The sequence below is a fragment of the Stegostoma tigrinum genome, chromosome 13 (genome assembly GCF_030684315.1).
Source record: "Stegostoma tigrinum isolate sSteTig4 chromosome 13, sSteTig4.hap1, whole genome shotgun sequence".
Classification (NCBI taxonomy): domain Eukaryota; kingdom Metazoa; phylum Chordata; class Chondrichthyes; order Orectolobiformes; family Stegostomatidae; genus Stegostoma; species Stegostoma tigrinum.
The window spans coordinates 54,977,519-54,995,980 of record NC_081366.1 but is presented as its reverse complement, the minus strand read 5'-3'; the positions used below and the strand labels follow the sequence as shown (position 1 = coordinate 54,995,980).

Genomic DNA, 18,462 nt, shown 5'->3' with positions numbered 1-18,462 from the left:
CGTTGAAAATGGATTTGGCGAGAGTATGTGTCCAGCATGTTCTCTTTTGGATGAAATGTTCAGGACTGGGCAAAGAAAAGAGAAGCTTTTAACAGGTACAAAAGGAAGCAAAATCAATAGAGACCCTACTGGAGTACAAAAGTACAGCAAGAGCAATGCAGTTGACTCTTAAATCGCTGCCAGGCAATCAGGGATGGACAATAAATGCTGCTTCCCACGACACCCTCATCCCATGAATGAATAAATAAACTTCTGAAAGCATTTAGAAGAGCTTAGAGAGAAACCAAGGGAACAAATGTGTGTTGAGTCAGAGTTAAGGTGTTAAATGAATAATTTACATCGGCCCTCTCTTTGAAGAGGATGTTGCTACAGGATTCGGGAAGAGGGACTAAGAGGTTCTTGGAACGTTTGACATATGGAGTGAGGAGATATTAGAGGTTTGGATGGGCTTAATTATGCAGAAATCCACAGGTCCTGAGATGCTGTTGGAGACAAGTGAGGAACAATTACAGGGGCTCTCACCCAAATTTTTAATTCTTCTCTGGTCATGGGTGAGGTGCCAGAGGTCTGGAGAACAACTACACTGGTTCCACTTTTCAAGATGGGTGGCAGTGAAACTAGAGAATTACAGACCCGAGAGTCTGGAATTGGCGGTAGGGAAACTATTGGACAAAATTCTGACAGAGGCAGGGAATTAATCTCAACTTGAAGAGGTAAAGCTTGAACAGAAATTGACAGTACGGCTTTGTCAGAGCAAAGTCATGCCTAAAAATTTAAAGTTTGAGACGTGGTGACCAGATGTGTAGATGAGTGTAGTGCAGTTGATGTAGTTTTTACAGATTTGAGCAAAGCCTTTGGCAAGGTTCCACACTGAAGAATGACAAAGATGATAAGACATATGGGATCCAGGATAACTTGGCAACTCCCAAAATTTGCCAATGGTAGGAGGACAGAGAATGATGGTAGAAAGCTGTTTGTATGAATGGAAAACCATGTCCAATGGTGGACCACAGGTATCAATGAGGTCTTTATTATTTGTGTAATATATAAATGATACAGAAGAAAACGTGTGCATGTTTTTGTGCGGGTGAGAGAGAAAACAAGTTAGTTCACGGGTGACATGAAGATTGACTAGGTGGCTGACAGTGTGGAAGGTGGTCTTAGGTTACAGTAGGATATAGATGAATTGACCAGATGAAATACAATCCTGACAAGTGTGTGACGATGTACTTTGGAAGAAGCAATGACAACGAAAGACAGTGTATAAGGAAGCTCAGAGGAAGAGACGACCTTGGAGTGGTTGTCGAAAAATCCTTAGAGACAGCATGACAAGATAATAGTGTGGTTAAGACATCTACCTGGGCCACTTGCCCTCATAAATTATGGCATATAAGAGCAGGGACATTATGATGGAGCTGTACAAGACTTTGTTAGGTCACAACTGAAGTAGTGCATGCAGTTCTGATTACTGCACTTTGTGAGGATTTGCTTGCAATAAAGGGGGTGCAGAGGACCTTCAGTGAGGTGTTGTCTGGTGGAGCAATTTAGCTACCAAGATAAGCTCAGATTGTTTCTTTAGAGCTGGGTAAGTTACAGGCAACCTGATTGAGGTGTGTAAGATTAAGATTACCAAGTATATGGACAGAATGTATAGGAAGGAGCTACCTTCCCTACTTGAACAGTCAGCAGTAACAGGGCATAATTTTAAAGGTGAAAGGCAAGAGGTTTAAAAAAACTCAAGCACAGGATTTGGTGGGAATCTAGAATACAATGCCTGGGATAGTAGCAGAGGCAGGCAAATCTCACAACCTTTACAAATTACTTGGATGGGCATTTGAAACCTCATAATATTCAAGGCTATATATTCAAATGCTGTAAAGTAGAAGAAGAGTAGATTTAAAGTAATTTTTCTCAGTGTAGACTAACAGGACCAAAAGTCTCTTCTACAATATATGATTCTATAGCTGGAGTGACTTTTTTAAAAAAAAACAAGAAGTTGTTGAAAAATCACTGTGAACACAAGGCTTCTGAGAACACATGACTGGTGAAAACTGCATATTCTGCTTGACTTTTGCTGGGAAGTGCTGAACAGTGAATGGATGGAAAGAATTGATTGGGGATCAAGATGCTCATCTGAAAGCAGAGAAAGCTGAGGTGCCCTACTTCTGAAAAAAAAAATTGAGAACATGAGAGAGCCTTCTGAAAAGTTCTGAACGTCAGCAAAGATTCCAAAGTGAACCATGCCTGGTCAGTGACAAACACCAACGCTAGAACATCAGAACATTCTATGCCTTGGCCTTTTTGCATTCAAGAATAACCGTAAAAGCCAGAAACTTTCATCCTTTATTTTAAAGTGAACACCTACAAAGACAGAAATCAGTATTTTTAAATCCTTTATGTGGAGTATGAGCGCATGTGAACTTGTAAATTCCTCTTAGAATTATTTAGAAAGATAAACATTTATATTTCCACATTCGGATCTGTAAATGGTAACCAATTACTGCATCTTCATTGAGTCTTATTTGATAATAAAATTAATAATTGTGTTAAGAAACTTGGATTTTATTTATAAAATGTTATAGTCAAGGTATTTAATTAGCCATCTTAGTAATTGAGAAATATGTATTTTATGTTGTGACCCCTGGAGCAGTAGGGCTACAGAAACAATGCACGCCTCCAACTTCTATCATAATACAATTATACTGTTTTGACCCATGTATATTTCATACATTGGTTCTTTATTCAGACGCTGCAAGTTTAACAGAGGGTGCATTTTAATATTTTCATGTTTGGTCTACAAGTCCTTCTTATTATGCTGCAAGTATGCAAGCCCGAATCTCTCTCAACAAAAGCAATGCTGTTTCAGCAATAATCTCTTTGAAATGGCTAGATTAACAATTTTCTATTCATGAATCTCTAAAACTTTGTTGCTCAGACATAAGAGCAAGATAACAATTTTCCACTGTGATAGAAACGCTGGGGTTTAATTTTTAAAAAGAATACAATTTATTACGAGTTTAGATTTCTGCTTTTTGAGTTAGTATCACGTGGGTTTTCTAGGCATATGAAGTTAATTATTTAATTCAAGGATGTGTGAACCAATGGTAATTTATTTTAAGATAATAAAATGTGAGGCTGGATGAACACAGCAGGCCAAGCAGCATCTCAGGAGCACAAAAACTGACGTTTCGGGCCTAGACCCTTCATCAGAGCTCTCTGATGAAGGGTCTAGGCCCGAAACGTCAGCTTTTGTGCTCCTGAGATGCTGCTTGGCCTGCTGTGTTCATCCAGCCTCACATTTTATTATCTTGGAATTCTCCAGCATCTGCAGTTCCCATTATCTCTGTAATTTATTTTAAGACAGTTTTTAAAGCCTGCCTCTAGAATGATGGGTTCTGTGCACCCCTAATGCATTTTTGTTTATTGCAGATTGTTTTGTCACCCAGCAAAGGTAAATCACAGGGCCTCGAGGTTTGTAACAGAGTTCTTAAACTTTTGCTTTAAAGCTTAAGGGAAACACCCACAGCTTAGACAGGGAGGCTTTTGATTTCAGTTATTTTAAAATGGGGCAGTCCTAGGAAGCCCCTGGAACTTGATGGCCATGAAGATGTGTACACCTAGAAAGGAAGGATATATAGTGAACTATATATAGTTATCTTTGAGTGAAGAGTTAGCATTAGTTCCAGACCAGAAATGAGATAAAACTATGAAGAGGTTACTTAAAACTGAGTACATTTAAACACATACATAGCAGCTTCAGGAGAAGCTATCACAGTTCCAATCTAAAAGCTGAAGTCACAAGTGATTCAAACCTACCTATGTGTTAGATTACAGGAACTGTCAAATTGTAGGAGCAGTGTTTTCAGTCCTATAAAAAAGATTTTTTTAAAAAATATAAAATAAACAAAAGAAGAGGAGAACTTTGGAAATAACGGGACTGTTTAAAAATCTTTGACCATGTATTGATGATAAATATATTGGCTTATTCTATTTTGCCTTCAGAGATTGGAATCAAGCAGATCTTGTTAACTGAGATCCTGGATTGGGATTGTTAACCTGGATCACCTAACTCCAAGCTGGCTGGCCACAGTGTAATGTGCACATATGTATAAAGCGTGACTTAGTGATGGGTCACTGACCTCTACGGAGTAATTTCAACTTTCATTTCTTTTCTTTGTCAGTTTTATTCTTAAAGCAAAACATGCTTCATTGATAATGGGAACTGCAGATGCTGGAGAATCCAAGACAACAAAATGTGAGGCTGGATGAACACAGCAGGCCAAGCAGCATCTCAGGAGCACAAAAGCTGATGTTTCAGGCCTAGACCCTTCATGCTTCATTGCATGCTTTTGTTTCAGTGACAGTTCATTTTGCTAGAATCAAAATGAATTAAAAAACGATTCCCGCCCTGGCTGGTAATAACAACCGATTCTCCCTGCCAAAAGAGGCAGTTCAACTTTCCTAATCATCTGAAAACCTGTAACGTGCTCGGTTTCGAACAGTTTTACACAAACCATTTACATGTGAAAAGGAAGCTACATTTAGAATTGTGGAGAGACAGAGACTACTTGATAACTTAGATAACAAAGTGTGGGGCTGGATGAACACAGCAGACCAAGCAGCATCTCTGGAGCACAAAAGCTGACGTTTCAGGCGTAGACCCTTCATCAGAAAAGGGGGATGGGGAGTGGATTCTGAAATAAAGAGAGAGAGATGGGGAGGCGGACTGAAGATGGATAGAGGAGAAGATAAGTGGAGAGGAGAGTACAGGAGGGGAAGTAGGGAGGGGATAGGTCAGTCCAGGGAGGATGGACAGGTCAAGGGGGCGGGATGAGGTTAGTAGGTAGGAAATAGAGGTGCGGCTTGAGGTGGGAGGAGGGGGATAGGTGAGAGGAAGAACAGGTTAGGCAGGTGGGGATGAGCTGGGCTGGTTTTGGGATGCAGTGGGGGCGGAGGGGAGATTTTGAAGATGGTGAAATCCACATTGATACCATGGGGCTGCAGGGTTCCCAAGTGGAATATGAGTTGCTGTTCCTGCAACCTATGGGTGGCATCATTAAGGCACTGCAGGAGCGCCAATGCAACTCCGCCCACCGCCAGCAGAACTTCACCCACTGCCAACGCCAGGGACACAAGGCCGCCCATAGCTTCCACAGCCAGCTACCCCAGAGAAGACAGCCACACTGAGCCCTGCCGAATCTTCACCATACCCCCAGACCTCCCATGACGGAAGACGAACAGTCAGTCCTCAGCAAGGGGCTCACCATTGTCCAGACCTGTCAGGCATTCATTGATGTGTGGGTGGAGGGGAACATCGAGCAGTTTTTCCGCTGCCTCCACCTCCACGCTTACTTCTTTAACCGGAAGCCTAATCCTCCCTCCGCTGACCCGTTCTCCCGCCTCCAGCACAGGTCCTCCTCCTGGACACCACCCCCACGCCTCCTAACCTCCCTCGAGCTCTTCATCTCCAACTGCCATCGAGACATTAACTGCCTCAACCTCTGCACTCCTCTCACCCACACCAATCTCTCCCCTGCAGAACGGGCGGCCCTTCACTCCAATCCCAACCTCACCATCAAACCCGCAGACAAGGGAGGCGCAGTTGTAGTATAGTGCAGTGACCTTTACATTGCTGAGGCCAGACACCACCTCCTACTGCCCCCTTGATCATGACCCCACTCCCAAGCACCAAAACATCATCTCCCAAAACCATCCACGACCTCATCACCTCAGGTGACCTCCCACCCACAGCCTCCAACCTCATTGTTCCCCAACCCCGCACCGCCCACTTCTATCTCCTTAACAAAATCCACAAACCTGCCTGCCCTGGGTCGACCTATTGTCTCCACCTGCTCCTGCCCCACCGAACTCATCTCCACCTATCTGGACTCCATTTTGTTCCCCTTGGCCCAGGAACTCCCTACCTACATCCGTGACACCACCCAGGCCCTCCAGGACTTCCAATTCCCCGGTCCCCAACACCTCATTTTCACCATGGACGTCCAGTCCCTATACAGCTGCATTCCCCATGCAGATGGCCTTAAGGCCCTCCGCTTCTTCCTGTCCCGCAGACCCGACCAGTCCCTCTCCACCAACACCCTCATCCGCCTAGCCGAACTCATTCTCACCCTCAAATTTCTCTTTTGATTCCTCCCACTTCCTACAGAAGTGGCCATGGATACCCGCATGGGCCCAAGCTATGCCTGCCTCTTTGTAGGTTACGTGGAACAGTCCCTCTTCCGCACCTACACTGGCCCCAAACCCCAACTCTTCCTCCGTTACAATGATGACTGTATCGGCATCGCCTCATGCACCCAAGCCGAGCTCGAACAGTTCATCCATTTCACCAACACCTTCCACCCCAACCTCAAGTTCACCTGGGTCATCTCCAACACATCCCTTACCTTCCTGGACCTTTCTGTCTTCATCTCAGGCAACCACCTACTAACCGATGTCCATTTCAAACCCACAGCTACCTGGAATATACCTCCTCCCACTCAACTTCCTGTAAAAATTCCATCCCCTATTCCCAATTCTTTCGCCTCTGCCGCATCTGCTCCCAGGATGAGGTGTTCCACTCCCGCACATCCTAGATGTCCGCGTTCTTCAGGGGCCGCAACATCCCACCCGCAGAACACCCTCGACCGTGTCTCCCGCATTTCCCGCACCTCATCCCTCACACCCCGCTCTCGCAATAACCGCCAAAAGAGAATTCCCTTAGTCCTCACTTACCACCCCACCAACCTCCGGATACAACGCATCATCCTCTGACACGTCCGCCATCTACAATCCGACCCCACCACCAAAGATATTTTTCCATCCCCACCCTTGTCTGCTTTCCGGAGAGACCACTCTTTCCGTGACTTCGTTGTCCACTCCACACTCCCCTCCAACCCGACCACACTTGGCACTTTCCCCTGCAACCGCATAAAGTGCTACACCTGCCCCCACATCTCCTCCCTCACCACCAGCCCAGGCCCCAAGATGACTTTCCACATCAAGCAGATGTTCACGTGCACATCTGCCAATGTGGTATACTGCATCCGCTGTACACAATGTGGCTTCCTCTACATTGGGGAAACCAAGCAGAAGCTTGGGGACTGCTTTGCAGAACACCTACACTCTGTTTGCAGTAAACAACTGTACCTCCCAGTCGCGAACCATTTCAACTCCCCCTCCCATTCCTTAGATAACATGTCCATCCTGGGCCTCCTGCAGTGCCACAATGACGCCACCCGTAGGTTGCAGGAACAGCAACTCATATTCCGCTTGGGAACACTGCAGCCCAATGGTATCAGTGTGGATTTTACTTGCTTCAAAATCTCCCCTTCCCACATTGCATCCCAAAACCAGCCCAGATCATCCCCGTCTGCCTAACCTGTTCTTCCTCTCACACATCCCCCTCCTCCCACCTCAAGGCACACCTCCATTTCCTACCTACTAACCTCATCCCACCCCCTTGACCTGTCCATCCTCCCCGGATTTACCTATCCCCTCCCTACCTATACTCTCCTCTCCACCCATCTTCTCCTCTGTCCATCTTTAGTCTGCCTCCCCCTCTCTCCCTATTTATTTCAGAATCCTCTCCCCATCCCCCTTTTCTGATGAAGGGTCTAGGCCCGACACGTCAGCTGTTGTGCTTCTAAGATGCTGCTTGGCCTGCTGTGTTCATCCAGCCTCACACTTTATTATCTTGGATTGTCCAGCATCTGCAGTTCCCATTATCTCTACTTGATAACGTAGCTTCTTTGAAATTCCTGCATTACGCAGTACCCCATTGGTGGAAGGGGTTTTTAATCTTGCTACCACGCACACTGTCAAAACATTCTTCTATATTACGCACCTTGTGGCAAAACCTCAAAATTGTAAATCTCTTGGTTGCATTATATTTGGCTTTTACGGTAAGTTTAATGTCAATTGTGAATGGCTGTGCCCGTTTTCAAAATTTTTGATAACTGTAAACACTCTGAAAATCATATTTTACAGCATTTCTCTGAATATATACAACATTTATTAAATTTGGATCTTGACACCACTGTCAGAAAAGGTCAATATTGATTCAGCACATTCACCCAACAAAGCAATGACACTTCAACTGGAGTCAGTACTGAATTTAGTCATGATGGTGTTGGCAGCGGTAATGATGAGACAAGAAACAAGTCACATAAAAGAAGAAATAGCAAGCTTTTGGAAGTTTTCCAAGGTGGCCTCCAGATAATTAGTTAAAAAGAAAACAAGATTCTTCATTGTGATGATTAGTACTAGTTAAGGAAGAAATTAAGCCAGAATAGATCGTTATATGGCTCAGAGGTAAAGAAATTATACAACAGTTGCAAAATTGTTATAGAGATGGCTGCTCTGCTTTTTCCTGCTCTTGTAATGTAATATACTATTAGGCAAGGCTAAAGAATTGAAGAAAAATGTGCAATCTGGCAAAAAAAGGGGATAAACATTCAGATATATTACTAACAAATCACTAAACAGGTTGTACTTGTATTTTGGCAGTAAATGCAGTTCAGATTTTAGGTTTAAAATTTGAAGCAAAGCAAAACCAGAAATAAATTTTAGCTTCTTTCAGCTTACCATGGTGTAAACCATTTTTCTGATACATATTACTAGGCAAAGTATCCCTATCCCATTCAGAAGGCTTCAACACTCGATCTTGCTTGGGCGGTGGCATCAACTGCTCACTGTACTCCCAGAAGTATCTTCGTTTGCTCCTTTTTCTGGAGGTGCCTGTTACTGCATCCTTTATGTCATCTACAGTATCATTTTCAAATCCTTGACACAAGGAAAAAAATGCATTATCAGCACACTACACGTAGCAACGTAAGAAAATAACACTAGGAACTGAAGGGCATTTTCTTGTAAACATACTCTATACAAAACATACTGTTTTAGCCACACTGTAAACTTAAATTCCTGATAATTATATAGAATTTTTTTTTTTGTTTCTTTACTACCCTGTCATACCTTACTTTGGCTTTTCCCCACCAACTCGTGTCATTTAATCTTTTCCATCTTCCAGCCGGTCAAGAATGTTCCCCTCCGCCTCCGCTTCCCCCTCCCCACTACTCTCGCCCCTTCCACTGCTTCAAAACTTTTCTCTCAGTTCTGATGGATAGTCATTGATGTGAAACATTAACTGTCTCTTACTTCACAAAAGCTGCTTGACCCGATGGAAAATTTCAAATGTTTTCTGCTTTTATTTCAAACTACTGTATCAGCTTTATGAATAAAGAAATAGAACGCAAAAGTCAGACACTTATGTTGGTCAGTCCACAGCTGAAGTAGGATTACAATTAGAGTGGCCTTTATTGTCACATATACTCAATGAATATAGTAAAAAGTTTATACATACCCTAACATACAGCACTGACATAAATACTTAGACACAGCTTCTTTTGTTTCAAGATCTTAGACAGCACAGAAATAAGAAACCAGCATTACAGAAATAAAAGTTCGATACAACAGACCACGCTAGCACCTAGTTTCTATTCCGCACTGGGCCCTGGTTCCAGGAAGCAGCCACTGTGCCAGGCCAGGAAGTCACCTTGCCGAGCTGGGGGTCATTGCTCGTCAGACGTCTGGGGTTGAAGGGAAAGAAAGAACAAGAAAGGGAAGAAAACAAAAATGCACTAACAGGAAGAAGAAAAGAGAAAAGAAGAACAGACAGAGAGGATGAGACCCCGCTGAAGCAACCTACTCCACAATTTTGCATCAAAGGTATTGATTTCAATTCAGGACACCATGTTCTAGGAAGGATATCAAGGTCTTAGAGATCGCAAAAACTAGAATGGTACCAGGAACAAGGAACTTCAGTTATGTGGCAGGTATGAAATTGGGTGTGTTCACATTACAGGACAGGCATTTAAGGTCACATGCTTAAAAAATCTTCAATGTTTGTAACAGAACAAAAGAAGAGCCACTATTTCCAGGGACCATTTCCAAAAGGTTCAATACCAGAGAACAAATAATTTTTTTTTCTAGAATCCCTACAGTGTAGAAACAGGCCCTTCAGACTAACAAGTCCACACTGAACCTCAGAGCATCCCACTCAGATCCATACCCCTGTAACCCACCTAATCTACACATCCCTGATCACCACTGGCATGGCCAATCCACCTCGCCTACACATCTTTGGACTGTGGGAGGAAACCAGAGTATCCAGAGGAAACCCATGCCGACACAGGGAGAACGTGCTAACTCCACAGAGACAGTCACCCGAGGGTGGAATTGAAACCTGGTCCCTGGTGCTATGAGGCAGCAGTGCTAACCACTGAGCCACTGTGCTGCCCGTAAGTAATATTGGTAAATAAATCATCAGTGACATCAGGAAATTTAAAAGCAGCCTTCTTTTGATCTGGAAAGCACTGCCTGAAAAGGTGATAGAAACAGACTAAAAAGCATAAATAGGAATTGAAGGCATACTTGAAGGAAGTATATCAACAAGCCTGCAGGAAAATAGCAAAGCTGGCGAAGTGGCTTTGCACTGTGCTATAACATTCTTTCACATACAAAAATACACCTAATTTTATTTGTACTCTTTGCTAATGTAATTTGGTATTTTATTTGCATTTTAAAAACTGTACCTTGAACATTGTGAGACAATGATTCAGTTGCAATCAATACCATATTGCGTCATATAATATTTTCTACATTGAACCACACTTGCAATCAAATGATACTATTACTTTAAAATATTAATCAATTTTTGAATTTCTCTTTATTATTTCCTTTGCACTTCAGCAAAATTATTTCAATAACCTTCTCCCAGTTATTAGTTCATATTGAAAACAGCAATAGGGTGACTATGGAAAACGTGCTGAGATCAAATTATGAGTATTATAGCCAAGTTATAATTTGATCATAAACAAAAAGAGATATAACCTTTTTTAAAAAAAAAACTAAATATGGCAACAAATATGAACTCAAAAGCTGCAAACTTTCCAATAAGCACGTAAATTTTGATGCAAGATGAAACGGGACGCTGCTGTGATATATAAATACCTATACAGAGTAACTGAGGCAAATGCCTCTCCTTCTCACTCAAAATTCTGGAGTACTTTGTTACTGAGCAGTTAAACATTACTTCAGTTTTAATATATTAAAGCACAAATACCCGGTTCAGAGAAGGTGTCACTGACATCATCATCATCATCCTTGTCTTCTTCCTCCTCCTCCTCCTCCTCATCGTCATCATCTTCCTCATTATCACTGTATTCATGCTCACTACCAAATCCTTCATCATGTTCCTCCTCCTCATCATCATCATCATCTTCATCTTCTTGAAGAATACTCGGAGACTGTTCATTCAAACTATCAGAAATGAACAAAGAATAATTGTGCTCTTCCTTTTTCTGGGTGTGATCAGAGACAGGTGGTGATAAGATTTCAGCAGTTTCCGTTTGAGTAATTGAATCATTAGATTCTTTGAATACAATGGGTGCTTTATTGGAATAAATACTTTCCACATTCTTTTTCTCCAGTTTCCTAGCATTAGCTCCAATATCACTGCAACAGGAATCATCTGATAGGTCACTGTGCATCTGGGTAGCACCCAATGTTGATTTACCAAGCGGTACTGGATTGATCCAGACTTTAGCCTTTTTAACAAAGTCTTTGTTGTCCACAAGAACAGGCCCTATTTTGGTATTGAGGGGCGGATTTGTGTTGACACTGTCCACAGTTGCACTGGAAGAAACAGATTTGGCTAGCTTTTGGGTAGTCTCTGGCATGCAAGCATCTATACAAGGACTTCTGGCAGATGACACCAGTGGCATTGCCCTGTTTGCTGGAAGTTTTTTTCCAGCTAGAGAAGAGGTGAATGAATTTTGATTTAAACTCTTGAGTAGATCGGGATGATATAACGAATCCAAAACAGGCTGTGAATCTTCACAGTTTAGCTGGGCCAAAGTTGGGGTCCTGCTTATGACCTCTTCATTTTGGTAAGGACTGGAAAAGTCATCAAGCCCAAGGAAATCCACTTCCTTTGTTCCCCAAATGTCATAGCTAGTTAACTTGGTGTATTTTGTCAAGTCTTCCCAGCATGTATCCCACTGCTCCCAGTTTGAAGTATACGAAGGATCCGAATCGAGTAGCTCATTTAATGGTTCTAAAAGTTCAAGGTCTTTACAATCTCCCAAGGTAAGAGGATCATCTCTTGAGCTGTAAGTCATCTCTCTGTCCTGAAAGAAATAAAAAATTCTAATAAAACAAGACATTAACTAGGCTGGAAGTAAAATAAGAACGTTTTACCTCAAAATTGAGTCTTCTCCTCCTGCACCAAAAGTTAGAATTTTTTAATAATTTAGTTAGGATATAACTACAATTAGATGCTTATAGTGGATTCAACTCTGCACAACAAATACAGATTGTAAGCAAACAAAGCCACAGACAGATTGTAGGCCCAAGTGGGTAAATTAACCTTGGCAAACAAATAGAGTAAAAAATGCAGATTAATCAGTTTTAAAAACTGTATGATGATTTCAGCTGAACCACCAGAAGAGTCATGACTTAGCGTCTTCATACTCCACAGAGAAGCACTTAAATGGGTGACTCAAGTTCCTATTCTCATTTGCTCTTCCATGGCTCCAACTAGAAAATGTTATTATGCAGACTCTGAAGTAGGCAGAGTCAGATTTTACAGTAATCAGGCTTTCAGGATTAACAGCTTGAAATCATACCTTGTCTACAATTAAACATGAACTTTCAGCTGTGAACTAGATTAAAGTGACTTAAATCAAGTTATTAATATGGAACTATACCACATAAAAAAACCAGTGTCTTATATTAGAAGGATAAAAAGCCAGAAAGAAGGCAAGTCAACTGACGAAAAGATATAAAGTAACCACAAAAAGAAAAAGCAGGTAGTAAGTGAAACATCCAAAATAAACAACTAGTTAATTTACTTGTACACTAATGAATCTTACCAGTTCATACATGAAATCAGGATCTGAATTATTCCCCAACAAATCAGTACTGGTTAAGACCTGGTCTGGAAATGGGCGGTTGCAAAAGGCATCCCCAAATGGAGGATCCATTCCAGTAACATTGGGCTATAAAATAAAAGGATACACAAATTATTAGGAGAGCAGTTCGTTAAAATCAAATTCCTGTAAGCAACTGAGAAATGTCTCCAAAAGTTATATTTCAATTGTTTATAAACCTGTTTACTGGGTTATGACAGGGCTTTATTCTTTTTTCTTGTTCTCCTGATAATTAAACTTCCTATTCTGATATTTGAAATAACCTCTCATACTAAAAGCATCAGTATGTTTCATTCTAACCTTTATCATATTCACTAAATTTCACAGATTACAAAATTATAACAAGATTCAAATACATTCTGGATCAAACCCACGGGTGCTTCATCTGAAGCTGTCAGAATTCAATTTACCCATGAGCACTTAACAGTTTTCATAAAGCAAGAATGAAATATTCATTGATGAAAAGTCAAGTCTGGGATGAGTACTTTTGTCAATCCACAAAAATCAGTAAAGAAATCTGGAATGGGGAAGGAAGACAAAAAGTAAAAGAAACAGGAGATAAGAATACAGCTAAGAGTAAGATAAGGATGACAGCAAGATGAACGGCCATGGAATAAACAGAGTTTTGATATAACATAACATTACAAAACATAACATTAGAGTTTAGAAGGTTGAAGGGAGTTCTAATAGAAATTTACAAGATAATGTATGGCTTAGGAAGGGTGGACGCTGGAAAGTTGTTCCTGTTAGGCAGGGAGACTAGGACCCGTGGGCACAGCCTTAGAATTAGAGGGGGTCAATTTAGAACGGAAATGAGGAGACATTTCTTCAGCCAGAGAGTGGTGGGCCTGTGGGATTCATTGCCAAGGAGTGCAGCGGAGGCCGGGACATTAAATGTCTTCAAGGCAGAGATTGATAAATTCTTGATCTCACAAGGAATCAAGGGCTACGGGGAGAGTGCAGGGAAGTGGAGTTAAAACGCCCATCAGCCATGTTTAAATGGCGGAGTGGGCTCGATGGGCCAAATGGCCATACTTCCACTCCTACGTCTTAAGGTCTTATGGGCTGTTAAAAATAAAGGAAAAGAAACTGCTCATCCTCAAATTAAGTTGTCTGTACAGTAACATGTCTATCCATAATAAAAAAGGGTAACGAAGCAAAAATCTAGAGAGGAACCAGATATAGTAGGGAATAACTGAACCATGGATAAAGATTGAGCTACCAATAAAAAGTTATAACGTAATCAGAAAGAACAGGGGACAGAGAGAAGGCAGGGAGCTTCAACTAAAAATAACAATGGAAGCGGGGAAACCAAGCGGAGGCTTGGGGACCGCTTTGCAGAACACCTACACTCGGTTCGCAATAAACAACTGCACCTCCCAGTTGCGAACCATTTCAACTCCCCCTCTCATTCCTTGGACGACATGTCCATCTGGGGCCTCCTACAGTGCCACAACGATGCCGCCCGAATGTTGAAGGAACAGCAACTCATATTCCGCTTAGGAACACTGCAGCCCAATGGTATCAATGTGGATTTCACAAGCTTCAAAATCTCCCCTCCCCACACTGCATCCCAAAACCAGCCCAGCTCGTCCCCGCCTCCCTAACTTGTTCTTCCTCTCACCTATCCCCTCCTCCCACCTCAAGCCGCATTTCCATTTCCTACCTATTAACCTCATTCCGCGCCCTTGACCTCTGTCCTACCCGGACTGACCTATCCCCTCCCTATCTCCCCACCTACACTCACCTCTACTGGCTTCATCCCCGCCCCTTTAACTTGTCTGTCTCCTCTCCACCTATCTTCTCCTCTATCCATCTTCAATCCGCCTCCCCCTCTCTTCTTACTTCAGAACGCTTTCCCCCTCCCCCATTTCTGATGAAGGGTCTCAGCCCAAAAAGTCAGCTTTTGTGCTCCTAAGATGCTGCTTGGCTTGCTGTGTTCATCCAGCTCTACACTTTGTTACCTCTTGTAGTTTTTAAAAACATACTGCAAATCTTGACTCAAATATTAATTCATTCTGAATATAAGCAAAACTATTACTACTACAAAGTCAGGAATTTTATGGAAAAAAAAAGTTAACACACTTACCTGCGGCATTGCCAAGCCCACATCTGGTTTATTCAAGCAATTTCTTTTCTGCAGATTTGGTCGAGCTGTTTCCAGTTTTACTAAATGGTTGAAGTGATTTTTAAAATGTTAACTACAGGCTCAACTATCAGAACACATTGAAGTCTTCTTCTGGTCAAATGTTCCGTCTAAATTTGCAAACCTAACAAAATAAAATCATTTACAGAATTAGGACAAAGTCCAACAGACATACTTAAGCATTACTTAAAATCATTAAGATTTAATGCTGCATTCTTTATTGACACCAATTTGCTTGCCTCTTCTCCAACAATTTAATTACTTGAGACAGTGCATGACACTTGTTACTTTTCCCAAAACACACTCAATTACATAAATCACAATATCATAATACTGGACAATTCTAATGTAGATCTTAAGATCAACTTTCAGGTAAGGATGGGACCAAAGAAGCTTTCAGGAGCGATTGAACAATGGAATGCCAACTGCTAACAATATTTAACAATAACATTTAATGCAGATTTAAGACATCATAAGTACCTGAGGTCAGAACAACTAGTTTTCTTTTAACTATTAAAACAGACATTCTGCATTTTTAAAACTGAAGAATAGGAATCAAATTACTCAATGAATGTGGAACAATCTACCACAACATGTAGTAGCCACCGCCAAACACTTCAACAGGAACTTCCTCCCACTCCACCAATGCAGTGCCACAGGAAAAAAATTGAGTACTTGGCGCAAAAATAATTATCTGGCATATCAAACGACCTTGGCATGCATATTTTTAGAATATTTTCTAAAATTAAAAGTAAAACTTACAACCTTCTAGATCGTACATTCAAAGAAGTCAAAAACTGTAGTTTCTGATGCAGGCAAGTTCTGAAGCAGTTTTAACCATAGATTCTGGGAAAGAATAATGCCTGCTTGATACTGCATCGTATACTTTAACTCAATATTGAACCAGAACTATGGAAAATAATCTCACGTCAATAATTTGTTGTGTTCTAAAATTAGACACTTACAGCAAGACAACCCTGCCATTGATTCATTTCTTGATATTTGTGTCTTCAGGTCAGAGATGTATGGATTCAGGTCTCATTTGGTGTTTTTTTTTAAAAAAAGCCACGATCAAAACGGACACTTCAGTACATTATGATAGTGTGCTCTGTTGTTGATAGTGTAGGCCTTCATGTTGGATTTAAACAATTTGCATATTCTACTGGATCTGGCAGATGGAAAGATAAAGCACTTTTCAAAGGTTGTAGAGCCAAAGTTCTTCCTTTAACAACCTTATCAAATAAAAAGTATGACAGTCTATTAAATTTGATATCTCTGCTCTTAAATCCAGGTAGCTAAACCCACTGCACTTCAAATAAAAACTAATTAATTGAATGTGAAATGATCTGGGACATGGAGAGACATGATTAGATTCTCTTTAAAAATATTTATTCATGGGGTGTGGGCATCACTGGCAATTCCAGCATTCCATTCATCCCTATTTTGATTTTTGTGTTCAGCTAGAGATAAGGCTGAGCCAGACACGTGACGGGATCAGTTGAAGGGTCCAAGAGACAACTGTAGTTACTGGAATATTTAAAGGCCATCATGTGCCTCTTAGGTAGTGGAAAATTTAGAAAAAGCAACATGGGAAAAAGATGTGGTTCAGAACGAATTCACCAAGAAAACCAAAAGCAGATATAAATTTTAAAAAATGTTTTGTAAGTTCAAGCTAGAAAGCAATGTGCCAGTCGGTGATGAAGCATATTGATCATAATTTATCTCAGTTACTGTAGCCCAGACATTGAGAAATATCAGGCACACAAATACTGAAATTATTTCAAATCAAGTTTTGAACTCATAGGCAAATTGCATGTTAACACAGAATTGATATATTTTGAACTTTATGCATGTTCAGTGACGGGAACAAAAAGCATCACACTGCCATCTACCAGCAAAGTCCACAACTACACTCCCATAGGAAACATTGTACAAGAATTCTACAAAACGTTTATACGCAGACAATTTCCATTTTGCATAGCAGGAAGTAAAGGTTTGTGACCAGAAAGTCCCCCAAAAGACCTCAAATTGACAGATAATGTTTATTGTATAGGCAAAAAGTTTGAAAAGATATTCCAAGCTCTTCATAAAATTTGAGAGCCATGAAAAGATACTATCTTGTGCTAAAAAGGCATGTGTTTTATTGATTGCAATTTTGGAGATAATCATTGTAATGATTGAAATATGTATACAATCAACTGCAGATTGAGCAGGAATCAAATCAGAAGCATTATTAGCATCTTCATGCAGTGATATATGGATCAGTTTCCATTTAAGGAGTTAAGAATGCTTTCTAGCTAACACTGAACATAAATTTCAAGGATGGCTCAAGGACCAAGGGAAACAGAATGCAGTTTCTCACATATGGCAATAGAACACCTGACGGAAGAGAAGGAAAAGGAAGGGAATCGATGTCCTAAAGCAAATAAGGAAAGAAGATGGATAGTTGGGGAGGATCCTCACAGGGAAATGTGTTGGTATTCGTTGGGAGCAGTCGCAATGGATGGAATGCGAAAATGGCACCTCGTCTGGAAATTAGGGAAGCAGAAAGCAAAGTTTCACATTTATTCTGTGATAGATATGCCAAATAACAGCCTCATAAAACCAAGCTTCAGAAAGTGACCAATTGCCGTAAACACCCAAATACCTGACGGAATGAAAACCTGCCTGAAAACTTAAGATTGTGGCTTGCAAAATGAGAAGACCACCTGCAACTTGGTCCATGGATTTCTTTACAGCCTGGAACTCATCCCTCCATTTCAGAGTCTGGACAATTCCATCAGACAGCTCCAGGTGGTTCAACATTTTGCTGCATCTGATGACAGAGGACACAGTACCCACTGCAGTTGTTGCTGCTTTCAAAGAGTTGCATTCTCCACATATCAACGAATTGCAGTGGAAGCTCAAACATCTGACATTTCTGGCTCCAGTTTTTTTTGGAATGAGACTAGCATATCTATACCCAGATCACTAAGCTGGTTAAACAGGCTCACCTCCAAAGTAGTAGCATGGGTATAATTGAACTGGAAACAATCAGTCTCTCTATAGATGGCTGAACTCCTCCTCCTTCCCCTCCACTTCACCACTGCTATTACAGCTGTCAACAAAACGCCTTAAGCTCATGCTGGTATACAGCACTATGATGCATTGTCCTCACAATTCAGCCTCTTAAGGTCATCATTGGGGGTCTCCACCCAGCCTTCTTTACATTAGCAGCATTCATTCATCCTGTGTGGTGCTCCACGCAGGCAGCACTATTTATAAAGCACCAATGTGGATCAGAACATATGTATTAATAATATGCATGGCAGATGGTGAAATGTGAAT

The 18,462-nt window shown here is 41.3% G+C and overlaps 1 protein-coding gene across 5 annotated transcripts in view; it reads right to left on the bottom strand.

The window, feature by feature from the left end:
* Positions 1-18,462, bottom strand: part of crebrf (creb3 regulatory factor) — a 59,805-nt gene that overhangs the window by 28,262 nt on the left and 13,081 nt on the right. For 2 of the 5 annotated variants that reach the window (XR_007248786.2, XM_048543156.2), the window contains exons 2-5: positions 15,079-15,259; positions 12,933-13,058; positions 11,123-12,188; positions 8,584-8,781 (exon numbers count right to left, since the gene is read on the bottom strand). Coding sequence is in view for 4 of the 5 variants with exons in the window: in XM_048543156.2 (XP_048399113.1) it covers positions 8,584-8,781; positions 11,123-12,188; positions 12,933-13,058; positions 15,079-15,087 (1,399 nt within the window). In the remaining variant the exon portion in view is untranslated. Of the gene's footprint in view, positions 1-3,314; positions 3,869-8,583; positions 8,782-11,122; positions 12,189-12,932; positions 13,059-15,078; positions 15,260-16,100; positions 16,266-18,462 lie in introns of those variants that run through there. The other 3 variants (XM_048543157.2, XM_048543159.2, XM_048543158.1) reach the window with 3 other exon arrangements.